The 16,884-nt window shown below is 33.8% G+C and overlaps 3 protein-coding genes and 1 long non-coding RNA gene across 16 annotated transcripts; 2 read left to right on the forward strand and 2 right to left on the reverse strand.

Moving 5' to 3' along the window:
• The first annotated feature begins 430 nt into the window (after positions 1-430).
• Positions 431-6,569, forward strand: LOC107925151 (YTH domain-containing protein ECT4). Of its 11 annotated transcripts, XM_041079418.1 has the most exons (10): positions 478-631; positions 855-1,655; positions 1,801-2,010; positions 2,467-2,504; positions 2,613-2,778; positions 3,536-3,615; positions 3,701-4,210; positions 4,550-5,092; positions 5,321-5,533; positions 5,822-6,569. In XM_041079418.1, the coding sequence occupies exons 5-10, from the start codon at positions 2,634-2,636 to the stop codon at positions 6,191-6,193; spliced, it is 1,863 nt and encodes a 620-aa protein (XP_040935352.1). In that variant the 5' UTR covers positions 478-631; positions 855-1,655; positions 1,801-2,010; positions 2,467-2,504; positions 2,613-2,633; the 3' UTR covers positions 6,194-6,569. The 11 variants fall into 11 exon arrangements, with proteins under 11 accessions (XP_016711225.2, XP_040935348.1, XP_016711224.2 ...); XM_041079415.1 differs by lacking the exon at positions 1,801-2,010; XM_016855736.2 differs by lacking the exons at positions 855-1,655; positions 1,801-2,010 and having other exon boundaries at positions 431-631; positions 3,539-3,615.
• A 984-nt stretch (positions 6,570-7,553) lies between these two features.
• LOC107925066 (U-box domain-containing protein 35) lies at positions 7,554-11,682 on the reverse strand. 2 transcript variants are annotated; one of them, XM_041079411.1, is made up of 10 exons: positions 11,356-11,682; positions 11,145-11,239; positions 10,951-11,072; positions 10,669-10,871; positions 10,543-10,597; positions 10,174-10,474; positions 9,695-9,799; positions 8,770-9,192; positions 7,875-8,633; positions 7,554-7,774 (listed from the first exon to the last, which is right to left on the reverse strand). In XM_041079411.1, exons 1-10 carry the CDS (start codon positions 11,516-11,518, stop codon positions 7,760-7,762), a joined length of 2,241 nt encoding a protein of 746 aa, XP_040935345.1. In that variant the 5' UTR covers positions 11,519-11,682; the 3' UTR covers positions 7,554-7,759. The 2 variants fall into 2 exon arrangements, with proteins under 2 accessions (XP_040935345.1, XP_040935346.1); XM_041079412.1 differs by having other exon boundaries at positions 9,695-9,796; positions 11,356-11,638.
• Positions 11,683-12,822: 1,140 nt separating this feature from the next.
• LOC107924923 (thylakoid lumenal 17.4 kDa protein, chloroplastic) lies at positions 12,823-15,055 on the forward strand. 2 transcript variants are annotated; one of them, XM_041079422.1, is made up of 4 exons: positions 12,823-13,421; positions 13,702-13,817; positions 14,118-14,364; positions 14,669-15,055. In XM_041079422.1, the coding sequence occupies exons 1-4, from the start codon at positions 13,337-13,339 to the stop codon at positions 14,698-14,700; spliced, it is 480 nt and encodes a 159-aa protein (XP_040935356.1). In that variant the 5' UTR covers positions 12,823-13,336; the 3' UTR covers positions 14,701-15,055. The 2 variants fall into 2 exon arrangements, with proteins under 2 accessions (XP_040935356.1, XP_040935357.1); XM_041079423.1 differs by having other exon boundaries at positions 12,961-13,421; positions 14,675-15,055.
• Positions 14,353-14,669, reverse strand: LOC121208533 (uncharacterized). The gene is made up of 2 exons (XR_005903644.1): positions 14,564-14,669; positions 14,353-14,391 (listed from the first exon to the last, which is right to left on the reverse strand). It is a non-coding gene; the product is annotated as an uncharacterized lncRNA (long non-coding RNA).
• Positions 15,056-16,884: the final 1,829 nt, after the last annotated feature.

Consider the following 16,884-nt stretch of genomic DNA (forward strand, 5'->3'; position numbering starts at 1 on the left):
ATTAGTGCAGACGAACAGAAAAGAAAATATAATAATTTTAACAACTTAATAAATTAAATGAAAATTTTCTCTAAATAAACCTTTTTTAAAATATTCAATTTCAAAACAAACAATTTTATCATTTTAATTAAATCCTATTTTTTTAATTCACCATTGTGCGTTAACCCATTTGTAAACCTCATCAAAAATTATAAATTGATTTTTATCTCAAATTTTGAATTTAATAGTTGTTAAGTGGTTAACTCAAATTCAATTTGTCAGAATTAATATATCTGTTAATTTTTTGCTCGATTGACTGATTTAATCCTGATTCAATAATAATTAAAATATAATTTTTAATAAAATGATAAAATTTAAAAATTATTATTTAAATCCATTGTTTAAATAAATAATGCTAGTATTTATTGTTTTACATTTTAAAACTAAATCCACTTTTAAAGTAATTAATTAATTAAAATAAGTAAAACGAAAGAGGATGGGTGATGCTTTTATACGAAAACAGAAATAGAAAGATACTGCCTGCATCTGTAGATTAGCTTTAGATTCTTGAAGGCAATCTTTCTTTTTTCTTTTATTTTATTTTGTTTGTTTTACAGAAGATTCATGGCGGCAACGTCAGATCGTACCCCTGGTATTCTATTTCTTTCTCTCTCTCTCTCTCTCTCTTTGATCTTTTGTTATTTCTGGCTTCTTTTTTCTCTGGGTCTTTTGATTCGTGGGGTTTCAGTCTCGTTCTTATGTCATGTCAATTGGAATTCGATAGGTCAATTTGTTTTATTTTATCCTATTTATTTACTGTTGCTGAATTTTGGGGATCTTCGATTGATTTACTGTGTTGGTTTGATTTGATCTAGGTAAAGGAGATGGAATTTGGTCTTATTATTAAGATCTGGGATCTGGGTCTTGTTAATTGAAAGGAATTATTGCAAAATTCTGCTCTTCTTTGTTATATTCATTTTCCCCCTTCGATTTGTAGGCTGTTTCCGAAAATTGGATTTATTTTTGTGATGTATTTGACCTTTTGATACTTTAAGATTCAAAATGGTATTTACTCAAACCAAGAATAGCAGAAACAAGTATTTCTACTGCAGGAATCTGCAGAAAACAAGGGAATAGTGTAGGAGAAGAAAAAGAGTTCTTCAAAAATAAAAGAAGAAAAAAGAAATTTGAGAGAATGAGTTTTTTGTTATTTAATGAATGCTCCTTAATGCTAGCCACTTCCAGCTTTGTGCCGTCTTCTTAGGATCTCTGTGCATGGTTTTCAAAATATCGGTAGGTCTTTAGCCAATCAACTTTACCAGAAATGAACTAACTAATTGACTTATATCAAATACCCCAATGTTGGATTACCAGTCCTTGTCCTCAGGGATTAAACCAAGGTATTCATAAAGGATCTCCATGTTGGATTACCACAACTACTATTTCCCCTTTTCACCATCCTTCTATCAAGTATATCTGTCGTTATAGGTAAATGTGCCTGAGTGGGTTGGCTGCCCCGTTGCCTTCTGAGTTATGTACAGGACACGTGGGATGGACTAATTTAGAGAATAGAGGTAATTGCAGCCTGTATTTCCACTTTACCAACCTTCTCCAACACTTGAAAGGTCTGCAATATCTAGCTGCTTTTACATCAGGCAGCTTCTGTTTAGCTTAAGGTAAATCCGGTCACCAACCTCAAAATCCCTTTCACTTATTTCCTTGTATGCCGTCAATTTCTTTCTAGCTTGAACTCAATGTGGATACTAGATAGAATTTGAGGATCTTGATGGCAGCTTCTGTGGCATACGAACTTTTGTCTAGTGGTGTGCTGAAGGTGTGCTGAAGGTGGTAGGCTATACACTGCCTTTCAAAGGCTAGTGTGGATAGCTGGATGATCCAGTTAGGAGTGGTGGGTGTACTGGTTGGCCTAGTAAAGTTTTGAGGATAAGGCTTTGAGTTACTGAGGGTCAATGATTTAGAATTGGAAGAGTTTTCCGGAGTTGGCAGTCAAGGTGGTATTTGGTTTTAAAGGTGAGTTGTTAGGTCCATTAGAGTACACTACCGAGTTTATATCTGTCTTTTTTTATCTTGTTTCTGTTTTAGGTCTGGAGAAAATGAGATGATATGTGCATCATTGTCTTCATAAAAGAGGCTTCATCCAATTTATCTTGTATTTGGTGGCTCGCTAGTTCTTTAGTAGTATTTATGGGCTTTTGGCTTTGTGCTGTATCATTTTGATGTTGTCTTCCTGCAAGAAAATAAATGCTAATCCAAGCATTTTGATTGTAAAGCAACTACTTGTGCTTTAAAATGTATTCATGTTTTCTATTTATAATGTGTGCATAGGTGTGCACATGTGGATTTGTGCGCACATTTTCATAGCTTCAAGTTTACCTATCCTCGAATTTAGCTTTGGTTGGTCAATAGTTTGTACTGCCTGTGTTTCTAAGACTACTTAGTCACTGAGCATACTGATCATGGATGCAGAAGAGCAACGTGCTGATCCTGAAAGTGTGAAGGAGCAGGTAACTGTGAGTTAACAATATTACTCCTTCCGTTCTATTTGTTTCTGTTTGACCATGTCAAGAACATTATTCTTACTAATGACCTTCACATATTATTCTCTTACGCAGCCACTTTCAACAAAAAATGAGATGTCTGTTTCTCCTAACTCCTCCCATGATACTGCCCCAATAGGTCATCCGAGGGATAGCACTGGTCAATCTGGTTCAACTGGAGATCATAATGTCTACTCACCTACAATATATGCCCCTCAGGCACAGTCTTTCTACTACAGAGGTTAATATTCTGTCTTCTCGACCCATTCTAAAGCTGGACCAGTCTGGCTGAATCTTTTATGTACTAGTTTCAGTCGAAGATCCCTTTTTTTTTTTTGTGCATTCGAGATCCATTAAAGAGCATTCATTTTCTCTTTCAATGCTAAGTTGCTATTATTACAGTAACTCCTGGATATATCAGACTCTGATCCCTGTGTTCTAGGTTTTTTTGGGCCAATTTTAGGAAGAAGGGAAATGGCTGTCCAGGATTTGAACCCTGGACCTGATGCCAACTGTAGATTGATATCAATGCAAGTCATTTGCTCCTGGACCAATATATAAAAAAAGAAGTCTTAAGTTTCCATATCAATAAGAACCAAATAACTTTTGTCTAGTTTAATTTCTAATTGGGTTTACTATGTGAAATAGGAAACAAATATTTCAGTTTGTCTTCATCTTCGGCATTTATGTTAGAAAGGTATAGATTTTTTAATTTGAATGCTGAAACTCATTGTAGTTGTAAATGTAGCATTTTAAGATGCTTAACTCTTTTATTAGTTCTTGTTTAAATCCTGTTTATATTAGTAAGAGTTGCATAGTTGATGGTGCATGTTACTTTCAGTAATTTCTGTATTTTGAAAATTGTGGAAAAGAGCAATTTTTTTGATCAAAGAGTAGGAGAAACCTTTGATTTTCAAATGCAATGTGTTTCTCAGTTTGTCATTACTAGATGTTCGAAGTAGAAGTTAACCTGAGACACTTTTTTTCAAATTGAAAAGCAGGGTATGACAATGCCGCTGGTGAATGGGATGAGTATCCACCATATGTAAATGCTGACGGACTAGAACTTGGATCTATGGTCAGGATCTCTCCTTTCATCATGTTAATTTTCTTTCAATGATTAAGCTTTCCGTCTTTTGTTGTGACATCTTTATCTTAATTAGGGTGTCTACAATGACAATCCATCGCTAGTCTTCCACCCTGGATATGGCTACAATCCGCAAATGCCATATGGACCATATTCCCCAGTCACTACACCTTTGCCTTCTGTAGGTGGTGATGCACAGTTGTACTCTCCTCAGCAATTCCCATTCTCAGGGCCACCATATTATCAGCAGTTAGTTCCTCCAAGTATGCCTTATATTAGTTCACCTACTACAGTTTCACAACCAGAGCTAACCACCTTAGTTAGCATTGACCAACAAGGTGATAACATGCTTTTTGGACCAAGGCCCAGTTATAACACTCCATTGGGTTCTTTCGGTAGAGGCAGTTTCCCCGGAAATCCTGGTAACCTAGGATTTAATGATTCACAGCAAGGTTTTGATGGATTGAGGTCTGGAGGACTTTGGTCAGATTGGTCTAAGCCTTCTGACAGACAGAGATCTTTGACTCCCATATCTCCAGCAGTATCTCCCCAGCCATTTGGGCCAATTGGGCAGAATGTTCCAATGGTATCTATATTTTTTAATTGACTTTTGGAGATCTAATTATATATTATTTTTATATATTAACCTACATGCTTGGAAATTGGAAGGTGTCTAAATTTATATTTCTTTTAACTTTCTTAGCTTCCATAATAGATGTTGCTTCCATAATAGATGTTTATGATTATCTAATCCCATTTATTATCTTTCATTAGCTGTTAAATTTATACAAAGAAATAAGATTTGTGGAATGATGCTTGTCATTGTAGTTAGTTAGTGAAGCTAGTATTGGAATTTGATACATTCCACACCCCCCCCCCAAAAAAAGAAAAAAGTTACCGTCTTAATTTTGATTCTTTTCCCCAGGCATCTCAGCAGCAAAGGTTATTTTATCAGTTAGGATCCGGTGTGACCTCCTATAACAGAGGCTTCATGCAAAGTGACCTCAACCAAGATCCCCGTTTTGGAAGTGCATCAATTCCTAGTTCGGGTGCAAACAGTAGGGGCTGGCTATCACTTGATAGTAACAGACGGCGTGGAAGGGGCAGTGGTGCCCCCCTATGTGGGTGTAACGGTGCTCTTGATATCCTTAGTGAGCAAAACCGAGGACCAAGGGCCTCAAAACCCAAGAATCAAATCACAGCTGAACATAGTTCTTCCATTGATGATAGTAAAAACAACAAATCTTTATCCAAGATCCATGATGAGTCATACAACAGGCCAGATTTCTCAACTGATTACAAGAATGCTAAGTTCTTTATAATCAAGTCATACAGTGAAGATAATGTTCACAAAAGTATCAAATATGGTGTGTGGGCTAGCACACCTAATGGGAACAAAAAGTTGGATGCTGCATATCGTGAGGCCAAGGAGAACCAAGATCCTTGCCCGGTCTTTCTCTTCTTTTCGGTAAATATATATTAGAATTTAGACATTCTTCTATTTACTTGATTTATGCCAGTTTAATCCATGATTCTCTTGGGTCCTTTGGAGATGCCATGAACAAGATACTAAAGCTTGTTCATATTGAAAGACAAATGTAATTCTTTAGTTTCATTGTTAATTCTTCTAGTACTCCGTGCATGTTCCTTTCCACCCTGTTCATCTCCATTGATTTGTATTGTAAAATTATTGCAGGTAAATGCTAGCGCTCAGTTCTGTGGGGTTGCTGAAATGGTTGGACCTGTTGATTTTGACAAGAGTGTTGATTACTGGCAGCAAGATAAATGGAGCGGGCAGTTCCCTGTTAAATGGCATTTTATCAAAGATGTTCCAAACAGTCAGTTCCGTCACATCATACTGGAAAATAATGATAATAAGCCAGTAACTAACAGTAGAGACACTCAGGAGGTATATTTTTAGATGACCATTTGTTATAAATGACACGGTTCAATAATTTAAATGTGTTCTGGTTTTCAAATTGTTGAACTGCTTTTTAGTTAGACAGCTAAAATACTTAAAGGTTAAGGGCTTGACTGTAATAAAAGTATAGGGGCGTAGCTAGGAGAAAACGATAAAATTAAGGACTTTTTGTTATTCCAGTCTTCTTTTTGAGGAATTAGATGATTTTACCAATTAAAGAGTTCTTACTTATATGACACACTTGTTTTGCTTTTGTTTTGAACATAAATTATGCAGGTGAGACTGGAGCAAGGAATTGAGATGTTGAACATCTTTAAAAGTTTTGAAACTGATACATCAATCCTGGATGATTTTGACTTCTACGAGGACAGGCAGAAAGCAATGCAGGAGCGTAAGGCTAGACAACAAGCTAGTCTCATGTCTGTAGGGGTTGTAGGAGAAACTGAGCATAGAAATGCCGTCTCTTTATCCAACGACTTCATGAAGCAGATGTCAAAGAGCTTTGCTCAAGTTGTGTGCTTGGATGATGGCAATAAAGATGGCACCGCCATTGAGAGAACAAGTTCTGCTTCTGATGGTTCGAAAGTTGCAAGGGTTAAACTTGAAGATGCTATGACGGCAGCCGTCTCTTCTGGTCAGGCAAGTTAAGAAATAAGCATTCTGGGTATTTCAGGCAGCCTTGCTTTACTGTATGTGACACAAACTTCTTTTTTTCCTTTTTATTTTATTTTGTGAGATGTTGGTGAAATTCCTTTGGAGTGCATTGGAAGTCGAACAAGGTCTATTATGGGGCTGATGTGCTTCATATGTAATATTTGCCTGTAGTCATTAGTTTTTGTTTTTTGCTTTTCTTTGTTTCTTTAACAGTAGTCATTAGTTTCTTCATTCCTTGCATTCTACCATTGCTTTGCTCTTTCAGGTGAGTATAATAGTGAAGATAATGGGCTGATTTCATGCTTTGTAAAGTTCCCCCATCTTTGCAGGTAGTTTAATAAAAAAGAATACAACAATTGATGTTGTGGAACCTTTGACCCCCTTCATTTTATCTGTGTCCGGGAATATTCTTGTTCCCAACAATGCTGTCTTTAATGTATGTATTTCATCATCATCATCATAACTGTTTTTCCATGAATCCAAAGTATTAATTTTGCTTCTACTCTTCATCCCAATCCAAATGTCTGTTAGAAATATCTTTATTTAAACATGATATGTAATATCTATCTAACAAATGGCAACCTTTTTTTCTAAATTTCCCTTGTGGCAAATATTATATTGACTTAATCCAAGTGATTCTGATGGCCAAAAAGAAGTTCCAATACTTTTTAAAATTTGACAGTTAACAAATCTTAAGGTTTTTATATTCAATATTGGGTGGGGTCGGGTGTGTGATAGAGTTTTAAGAGCTGAAATCATCGTTTTTTTTTTCCGATACATGAGAGTAAGACATTTGATGTTGTTTTTGTCTCTAATAAGATCGTTATTATCTCTATAAATACTTTTGTACTAAAAAGAGATTTCGTAACACTATAATACCTTCAAAGAATTCACCTGTTAATTTGTCTTCAGACCAAGTAAGTGCGCCCATCACGGTTTTTTCTTTTCTTATAAAAACGAAAGCTATGATATTTCATTTAAGTTTTTGTTTTGGGATGATACCACGTATGCGAATAGAAATGATAAATGTATTGATAATGAAAGTTTTATTGTACCAACATGAATTATATATAAGCTTGGTATCTAAGCATGTGAATCAAAAATAAAGAAAATCAATTTAAAATTAATTATGTCGGATATTATATTCGGATTATCTTAATAAAAAGTAAGATATATTTCTTATTTTTTCTTTATCTATAATTTTTTTCAATTATTTAAATTTGAATAATATCAAACACCAGTACATACTTTATTTTCTTTAATATTTTTTAAAAGGTTTTTGAAGAGAGATATTTTTATATCTGTATTCAATTATGTGTTGAATAAGAAGAGTTAGACGATAACAATATGTCATAACTTTCATCAAATAATATTTTTATTTAAAGAGAAAAAAATAACAAATAACAAGTCCAAAAAATTGCAGTTTAATTACATTTTTAATTTGCAAATTTCCCAAGAAAAAAACCCTAAGCAGAAAATTAGTTGGATGACTAAAAAAGGAACATATCCCCTTCAGCTAGTTATTTTTTGTGTCTGAAATTCAATCCTAAACCGCCATTGTCAGTCCGTTTCACTCTGTAAACAAAAAAGAATCTCAATGATACAAATGAAAACACAAAATATTAAGCGGTGGATGAAAAATTAAATAAAAAAGGAGACGAAAATCGAAATTCACCTGTGAAATAGAATGCTGGCTATATTTAGGAGAAGCTCCAGGACTACCAGCAAAGCGCAAATTAGCCATTTTCTCATCTGCCATATCTCTGAGTTTAGCAAGCAATGGTAAAATTTCTTTGCTAAGATCTGGTCTGTCTTTACGCCTAAGTTCAGCACACCTAAGTGCCAGCTTTGCTAGTTCCATTGTTTCTTCGGCTGGCCAATGCGGCACCGCAGGGTCCAACATCTCCGTAAAAAGTGTTCCTTGCTCTATCGCTTGCTCCACGTAATGCGCCAGTCCCATCGGTTGCTTCGCAGTTATAAGTTGAAGTAGCAAGATTCCTAGTGAATATATGTCCGATTTCACACCCAGCACTCCTGTTTGTTGATATTCCGGATCGATATAGCAAAATGTACCAGCTGCCGAAGTTACGCGTACTTGTGTCATGTTCTCAGCAACAGCAGGGACTAGTCTAGCTAACCCGACATCACCGATTTTGCTAACGAAGTTATGATCTAGCAAGATGTTGGCAGGCTTGAGGTCGCGATGCACGATGGGCTCGGGCTTTGTCTGATGGAGAAAAAGCAGGCCTATGGCAATATCTGCAGCTATTCGGAATCGGATTGGCCAAGACAACGCCGGCATTTTCCCTTTACGAAATAGGCAATCTTCTAAGCTTCCATTGCTCATGTATTCATAGACTAAAATGCCAAACTCGGGACAGGCACCGAGAAGAAGCACCATGTTCGGATGGCGAATGCAGCTCAATACTTCGATCTGCGCAACGATACTCGAATGTTACAGATTGTATGGGACACAATGTAGGTTGTTCCGGTTCATGTATAACTCAATGCAATCCGAAAACCTACCATACAATCATCAAATAATACATGTCGTTTAAAGTAGTACATACCTCTTGCATAAATTGTAACCTCCCTTGAGCAGCATCTGGACGTAAAACCTTTACCGCAACCGGTGTATGATCAAGGTAACACTTATAAACAGGCCCGTAACCTCCTTCTCCGATCTTCCGAGATGGAGAAAAGTTGTCGGTAGCTTCCTCGATTTCCTCAATCGTATATTTCCGGTATTGGATTTTGCTATCGGATAAAGCTTCCAACATTTTCTTGATTTCCATTGTTTCTCTTAGAGTTTCACCATCTAAAGTGGATGATTTTCGGGTTTCAACATGTTTCTGTGCTGCTTCAGCTGCTTGAATAGCGGCCTTACACTTTGCTCTCTCTGCTTCTACAGCTGACATTGCTGCTTCCTCAGCTTGTCTTGCCTCTACCAATTTTTGTTCTTCTTCGTTCTTGTATTTGTGCAGCTCCATTGCCTAAATTTCAATATCTCATTAAGTTTTAGGAAAAGAATCATGTAGATCACTTAACCAAAATTTAGATTGTATTTTGTTTTTTTTATTTAAAAAATTAAGTAAATTAATTCTTGAATATTAAATGAATATTAAAATTTCTATCTATTTCTACTATTAAAATTCAGTGTCAATATTAGATACACTTATGTCATGTGTTATTATTGGGTTATTTTGTTAATAACATTAGTTTTTAACTGTACAATTGAATGAAATTTTTATTAAATAAATATTAATTTACTTTTAAAACTAAATTATAAGAATTAATTAATTTATTTTAAATAGAAAAGATAAAATATTATTTGAATCATAATTTAAAAGTCTACATGATATTTTTATCCTGATTTCTAAACTATGCTGCTCGTGTTCATATGTATAGTACGATCGGTGCAAGCTATTCCTATATCCATGTTTCCAACATGGGTGTCGGAGCGGTTGTAAATAATGAGTGACATTCATCATTTACCTGTTGTTTTGCTGTCAAGGCTTCTCTACAAGCAGTACTGTATAATTCCATTGTTTGCTTCAGTTCTTGTCTCAATCTCCTCATTTCAGCTTCAACTTCATCCTGCTTTTTTTTTATTTTAAAGATAACCGAGAAATAATCATCTTCATCAAATACACAATTAAGTAGGATTGTTTTTTGGAGGGGTTGAATTTAAATTATAAATTTTTGAATTTGTTTCTGTATTAATATAAAATTTTACAATTTTCAAATGATTAAACTATAAATATTTGTTTTTTCGAGAGAGCATAACTAAATTTTGTGTTTTAAATTTGAAGAGGGACTGAATTAATTTAAAATTTTATAAATACTTGGCAATTATTGATTTTTGGGCTAGCATCGCCCTGGACGAACGTGTGAGGAAGGTGGTGGTTACGAATCATTTGAAAAATGTATAGAGAATAAATTTTAAAGCAAATGGGGGAGTGATTTGAAAGTACCAGATTCTGAGATGAACAAGATGATCTTCCACTTTCAAATGACACAGAGGAGAAATTTTGTGGAGGTATATTACTTTCGGACCACCTGGCTCCTGAACGCAACGATCCCATGCTATAATCTGTACTGGTTGACAAGCGTGAATTTTTGGTGGAATCGATGAAGGAATCGAACATCAAGGAAGAGTTCCGATCGGTGCTGGGTCTATCGGAGCTAACGAAGGAGATATCGGTATCCGATTCCGGATAATCAGCAAAGGCTTTCAACAAGCTCGGCCTTGTTGTACTTGGCAACGGTGGTGACCTGCATTTGTGAATCATGGTTACTTGATGAACCCATATTTATCATAATGAATGCCCAAGGCTTATTACCTGGAACCGCTTTCAAATGAGGAACGAGGCTTGAGCATAGCCTTATTATCAGCAGCTGCATATTCAAAGATTCTAATATTTAGTGACTCCCCAATGATTTAAAAGTAGTTTTGGAGAGAAACCAACCTGCCTTTACAGCAGCATTAATTAGGTTAGGATCAGAAAAATTATTATTTAGTTTCCTGATTTGATCAATAAGTGGAGAAGAAAATGGAGCTGATCGAGAGGCGTTTCGTAATGATGAGACCTTCCCTTTGGATATTGTATAGACAGTGCAGAAATCGGGTGCGGCTTTGGTTACACAGCTGGGAATATCGGCTCTGAATTTCCTGTGAATCGAAAATCCAACTTGCTTAAAACCATCCATAGCCATAGGTACATACTAAGTCCATGCAAGTATGGGAATACCTCATAAATCCACTTCTAGAAGCGGCACCAAGAACTAATTTCTCGATAGCAGCATGGGATACATATTCTGTCAATGCTTTTACAACATCTGTATCTTCGAGTATGATATCAAGGCACTGTATCTGCAGTTGTCAACCCAAAACAATCCAATTCAGACACACCATTTCATATAATAAAAAACAACTTAAACTTACATCCTTTCGAGTACAAAAGCAATGGAAACTCAGGAACAATTCCTTGGTTTGCCTATCCATCGTATATTTAGTTGGAGCAAGTGAGCTTGTTTCATCTGCACCAATCAAATATTTTCTCATCATGCAATAATAACATCCCATCTCCAGACCAGATCAACATTTTTAATACCTCAAAACATAAATTGTCCAACACAAAGAAAACACGACATACATGTTGGTTTAGTAACATGAATAAGAACAACAGCTTGGCCTCTGTAAAGAAGGTGTTCCACAGCCCATCTAAGAGCATTTTGGCTGCCTTTGTCCTTATCAATGGCCACAGCAACCAATCCATTCCCTGCTCCTCTCTTTTGTCCTCCCTTTGGATTCCACATTTTCTATCTTCTTCTTTTTTTATTTATTTATTTTTTGTCTACTTTTAAAGAATTAATTAACAAAGAAAAAAAAAACTAGCCAGATCATGAAAGAGAAAAAAATTATATCAAATATTGAAATTATTGTTATTTAGAACTAATTTTCAAAGCTCCAAAACCTCCTCAAATTCCTATTTTAATTGCTTTTTTCTTATTTTAATTAGTTTTTTTTTTCTATTTTGGTTGTTAAATTAAAGCCTCAAAAATTATATGTGTTTTGACCGAAAATTGTGTGCTTACGAAACATGTTTTAAATTAACAAAGCTGCCACAAAATTGTCTCCCTTTTTCTCTCTATATCAATGGGTCAAAATTATGTTGTATATAATATAGCAAAAAACAAAACCAAAAAAAAATGCCTTAATTTTTTAAGAAAAGAAATTCCATCATTTGTAGTAAATGGAGTCAAGGATTAAACATGATATATTCACTGGTAATTTTACACATGGTACACAAATACGAAATCAACCTTATGTATTGCACGAAAATAGTGCATTAAGAAATTGAAAACCATAAAACACCACGTGTTTAATCTACATATTATATTCATGTTCAAATTTTTAACACCTTTATAATTTTTATTTTGATTTCAATTTTGCGCATAGTTGTATTTTAATTTGATTTTTTTTTACTTTTTAAATATTGAAATTTTAGTTTTCAACATAATATAATTGTTAAATTTATTAAGTTATGTTATTTTTCAAATCTTATATGGTAAATATATTATCACATATGTGATATAATATCTATTTGTTATTTTCACATTTTACTATCATAGAAAAAAAAGTAGTAAATGAAGTTAATAGGTTTATTGGTGTCAAGATTGAAATTTCAAATTTTAAAAAAATATAAATACTAAGAATGATCAAATAGGAGAACATGGACTGAATTTATAATTTTGTGCATAATACAAGACTAATAACATAATTTAAACGAATAGATTTAACTACTACGGTTAGATTTCAAAAAGCATAAATATTAAAATTAGCAAAATTCTAACTTGCATGTAATTTATGGACTATTAACAAAATTTTATGTATATATTTATACACGACATCAACAGAGCTGGAGAAGGAGGAGAGGGGTAGTTTGGAAAAAGGTGGGTTCACCCATTCCAAGGTCGAGAGCTAGAATAGTAAAGGGACTTGAGCAGAGGTGATTGAGAGCTTAGTGTATTGGGATTTTTTAAAGTGGAGAGAAGTCCGTTTACCATATTAATCATTGGAGTATTATAAGTATATCCAACTATGTCACTCATTGAGCCTTGGGAGGTCTAATGGAAGGTTCAGTTGAGTCTAAATTATGGTAGAGATATAAGAATATACTAATTTCAAATTTTAGTATTTACTTGGAAAGAATTAAATGTATTGATATAATAGTATTTAGAGTAAATTGGGTTGGGTCATCCAACTATGGTCAATATTTTTTATCACTCGACTACAAAAAAAAAGTTTTAGGCTTCCTTTGGTTTGGCTGTAAAAGCCAGTGAGGTGCAGTTGGGGGAGGAAATGGTACCAATCTCACTGTTATGCTGTTTGGTTCAACAAATCAGTGCAGTGAGATTGCATCTCCACCACACTGCTCAGCTGAAAATTAACTGGAAATTTTAGCTGCAATTGAAATCAACTGAACTGTTGGTATTTTTAACCGACAAAAATACCCTGCTGCAACTAGAACCATGTCAATGGATAAGCTCTCAAAATGGAGATCAAAGAGACAAAAAAAAATATATACCCTCAAAAATGGTGACCCTTTCAACTCCACTCTCCCATAACTCTTTATGCTCTCCAGAATTATCAACAAAACGCCATGGTTGTCCTCTTCATCAACCCATGAACCTCTCAGAGTCACCTGTTCTTCTTCTGGTATGGCCCTTGCTTTTCTTTTCTTTCTTTATTTCTTAAACTGCTTCCAAATTCTTTTTCCTTTTTTCCTCTTTTTGAATGTTTGGAATATGGATTCAAGCTTGAAAGTAATTCCCATTATGTGGGTAAATCTCAATTGCCGTGATGTCTTCAGTTCAAGTCATGTTTTGGGGTTTATGTTGTTGAGTTATTGTCTGGAACTTTAATGGGGGAAGCCATGTTTAGCTTTGTGTTTTCTCTTTAATTACTACCGCTGATATGTTTTCTTCCATCGAAGCAGCTAGCAAACGTGTTCCCAAATCCGAGGAAAGCTCGTCTCCACTGAGGACTGTAGCTTGTGGCCTTCTTGCTGTATGCACCGTTGCCACTGCCTCGCCTGTGATTGCTGCCAATCAGGTTGAAAACCTTCACCACTCCTCTGGGTTAAGAATTGCCAGGAACACATAAATTGTTGCACGGTAGCTGTTTGTATCTTAGCCTGAAAGAAGAAATAATGGAATTCATACGTAAATTAGCCTAGTTAATTCAATCAAACTGTCTATCCAAGTTACCTTAGGTCATTTAGTAACTGGCTTGCTCGGGTAAGGATGACTATTGGGATTGGGGAATAAATGTTCCTATATCCATCTGACGATTCAAATTAACACTGTCAAAAGGCTACTAAAAATGTCTAATTACTAAAGCATTGTCATGCAGAGGCTTCCTCCGTTGTCAACGGAGCCGAACCGATGCGAGCGTGCATTCGTTGGTAACACCATATGTCAGGCAAATGGTGTGTACAATAAGCCGCTCGATCTACGCTTCTGCGATTACACTAACGAGAAATCGAACCTGAAGGGGAAATCTGTTGCGGCTGCACTTATGTCGGATGCTAAGTTTGATGGTGCAGACATGTCTGAAGCTGTGATGTCAAAGGCTTATGCTGTTGGAGCTAGCTTCAAAGGTAAATCTTCTTTATGTTTTGCATTTTCTACAATCATACATCTTTTCGTAACTCAGTGTTTTTGAGACAATTATAATTTTGTGCAAATTATCTATTTGATAAACTTGGCACAATTACTCGTATATATTTAGATACAGATATATGAGTATGATCCTCAAAATACATGAAAACATTTAGAAAAAATTAAGCATACACGTACCGAGTACATGTGTGTATTCAACACACATCCAAGTTGAGTATTGGAAATCATGGTGAATAAGTTTAGCATAAAAATGGGAAATGATCCAAAATATAATGAACACAGGTACAGACTTCTCGAATGCGGTTTTGGATTGAGTTAATTTCGGAAAAGCGAATCTGCAAGGAGCTATATTCAAGAACACAACGTTATCTGGTTCAACATTCGACAATGCGCAGCTTGAAGATGCAGTTTTCGAAGATACCATCATCGGTTACATTGATCTTCAGAAGCTTTTTACCAACACAAGCATCCGTGCTGAAGGAAGAGTTGAGTTGGGTTGCCGATGACTGATTTATATACACATATATATTCTATGTTCTTACTTTCTTTTTCTTTTTTAATTTTCATGTTGAGATTAAAAATGGTACTGGAAAACAGTTATTTCTGGTTTTGCTGCGTCTTTTATCTGCTTTGGGCCGCAAATGAAACAGATCAAAAATTTGTGGAAAAGAATTTGGGTCAATCAGCGCTCAGGCTGATGTCTGATTTGAAAGTTTGCTTTATTATTTAAAGGCACAATGGCTATTTAAAAGAAAATTTCTATTTTTCATTTTTACTCCCTTAAACTTGCATTATTTGGTAAAATCTCAAAATTGATAGAAAAATTTACTTTTGTTGATGGGGCATGTACGTGGATATAATACCAATAATTAATTAAAATTTTAAATTTAAAAAATTCAAAACTATATTTAAAAAAATAAATACATTATAAATTATAAAAAATATATTTAATTATATTGAATCAAAGTTTATGTATTAAATTGCACATTGGATCAAAATTCGTGTATAAATTTGAAATTTATACCTATATAAACTATAGCAAATATAGCAATTTATACTTGCATCTTAGGAAATTTTGAGAAAAGGGATTAAAAGCCATCTAAAATAAACAAGTCGATTAAGACATTATTGGCGTTAACTGCATAGGCTCCCTTTGGATAGGCGGTGCGTTTATCTAATAAATAATCTAAATTGATTATATAATTCATTAAAATATTAGAAGATACATTTTAATATTCTATTAAATGAATTTATAAATTCACATATTTTAATAATTTTAAAAAATTATATTATATATCAGTTCTAATCTGATGTCCTTAATAGTTATTTTTTATTCTCATCTCACCGCTACAGCTGCGTTTGAATCCAAACACACACTCCACCATTGTTTTTAATCTCACCGCTACAGTATCCAATCTCACTGCTACAGTAACTAATCTCACCGCCACCGCTTTTTTTAACCTCATCGGAGGTAAACACACCGCTCATCTAAACTCACCCTTAAATTGGTTACCATTATGTGCTTTTAAGTATGTGATAATTTGATGATGTGACAATTTTAAAATTAATATAATAATATATTTAGCTCTCAACAATTGTACATTTTATCAAATTGGTCATAATTATAAAGAAATTAACCCTTAACATTTACAATTTATCTCAATTTAGACCTAATTCTAATAAAATTGTAAAAATATTTTTTTAAATCATACAAAATAAATAAAAATATAAAAAATATATAACAAAAAATTGCAAAAAAACCCCATTAATTTTACAAAATTTACATGGGTGAATTTGGTGGTGAGAGTTTTAGCCTTCAAAGATTCAAAAGCAAGGAAATTTCATTAAGGTGTGATACATTTAGGTTAACTTGTTGTAAGTGTTTGAAGATAGTGGATATTTATCATTGAGTTAGGCTTCATAGTCTTAGGAAAATCGAACTACATAAACAACGTTTATGTCCATTATTTTTTGTTCTGTGCTTCGCAGTGCTTGAAGAGGTATCCAATTTCCCTAGTCACTTTTGTCACTACTTAATTTATTAATTAGCAACTGATTTAGGTTAACATATAGTATTATTATATTTTATATTTGCTCAAGTTTAGCTTAACCTAAATATAAATATTAAATTTTTCTTAAATTTACCTATATTTATTAATAACTAATCCAAAACTGTTTTAGACTCACCAATATTCTTTTATATACAAAAAAAAGTTTTTATTTATAGTTTAATTTTTATTAAAATTTTAACATGCACAACTTAACATATTTTCTTTAAATATTTAGAAGTGTAAATTATTTTAAAATTAATTTTTATGTGGTATATATTACATAATATATTAAATAAATCCACTCAAATTTATATTATAATATATTTTTTTAATTTTCACATTATAATATTTTTTAAATTAATTATTATATAATATTTATATTCAAATCCGCTAAAATTTTAAAAATTTGAAATAAGTTCAAAAATTACTTTGAAATGTAGAATGCAT

This window comes from Gossypium hirsutum, chromosome A10, assembly GCF_007990345.1.
Source record: "Gossypium hirsutum isolate 1008001.06 chromosome A10, Gossypium_hirsutum_v2.1, whole genome shotgun sequence".
In the NCBI taxonomy this organism is placed as follows: domain Eukaryota; kingdom Viridiplantae; phylum Streptophyta; class Magnoliopsida; order Malvales; family Malvaceae; genus Gossypium; species Gossypium hirsutum.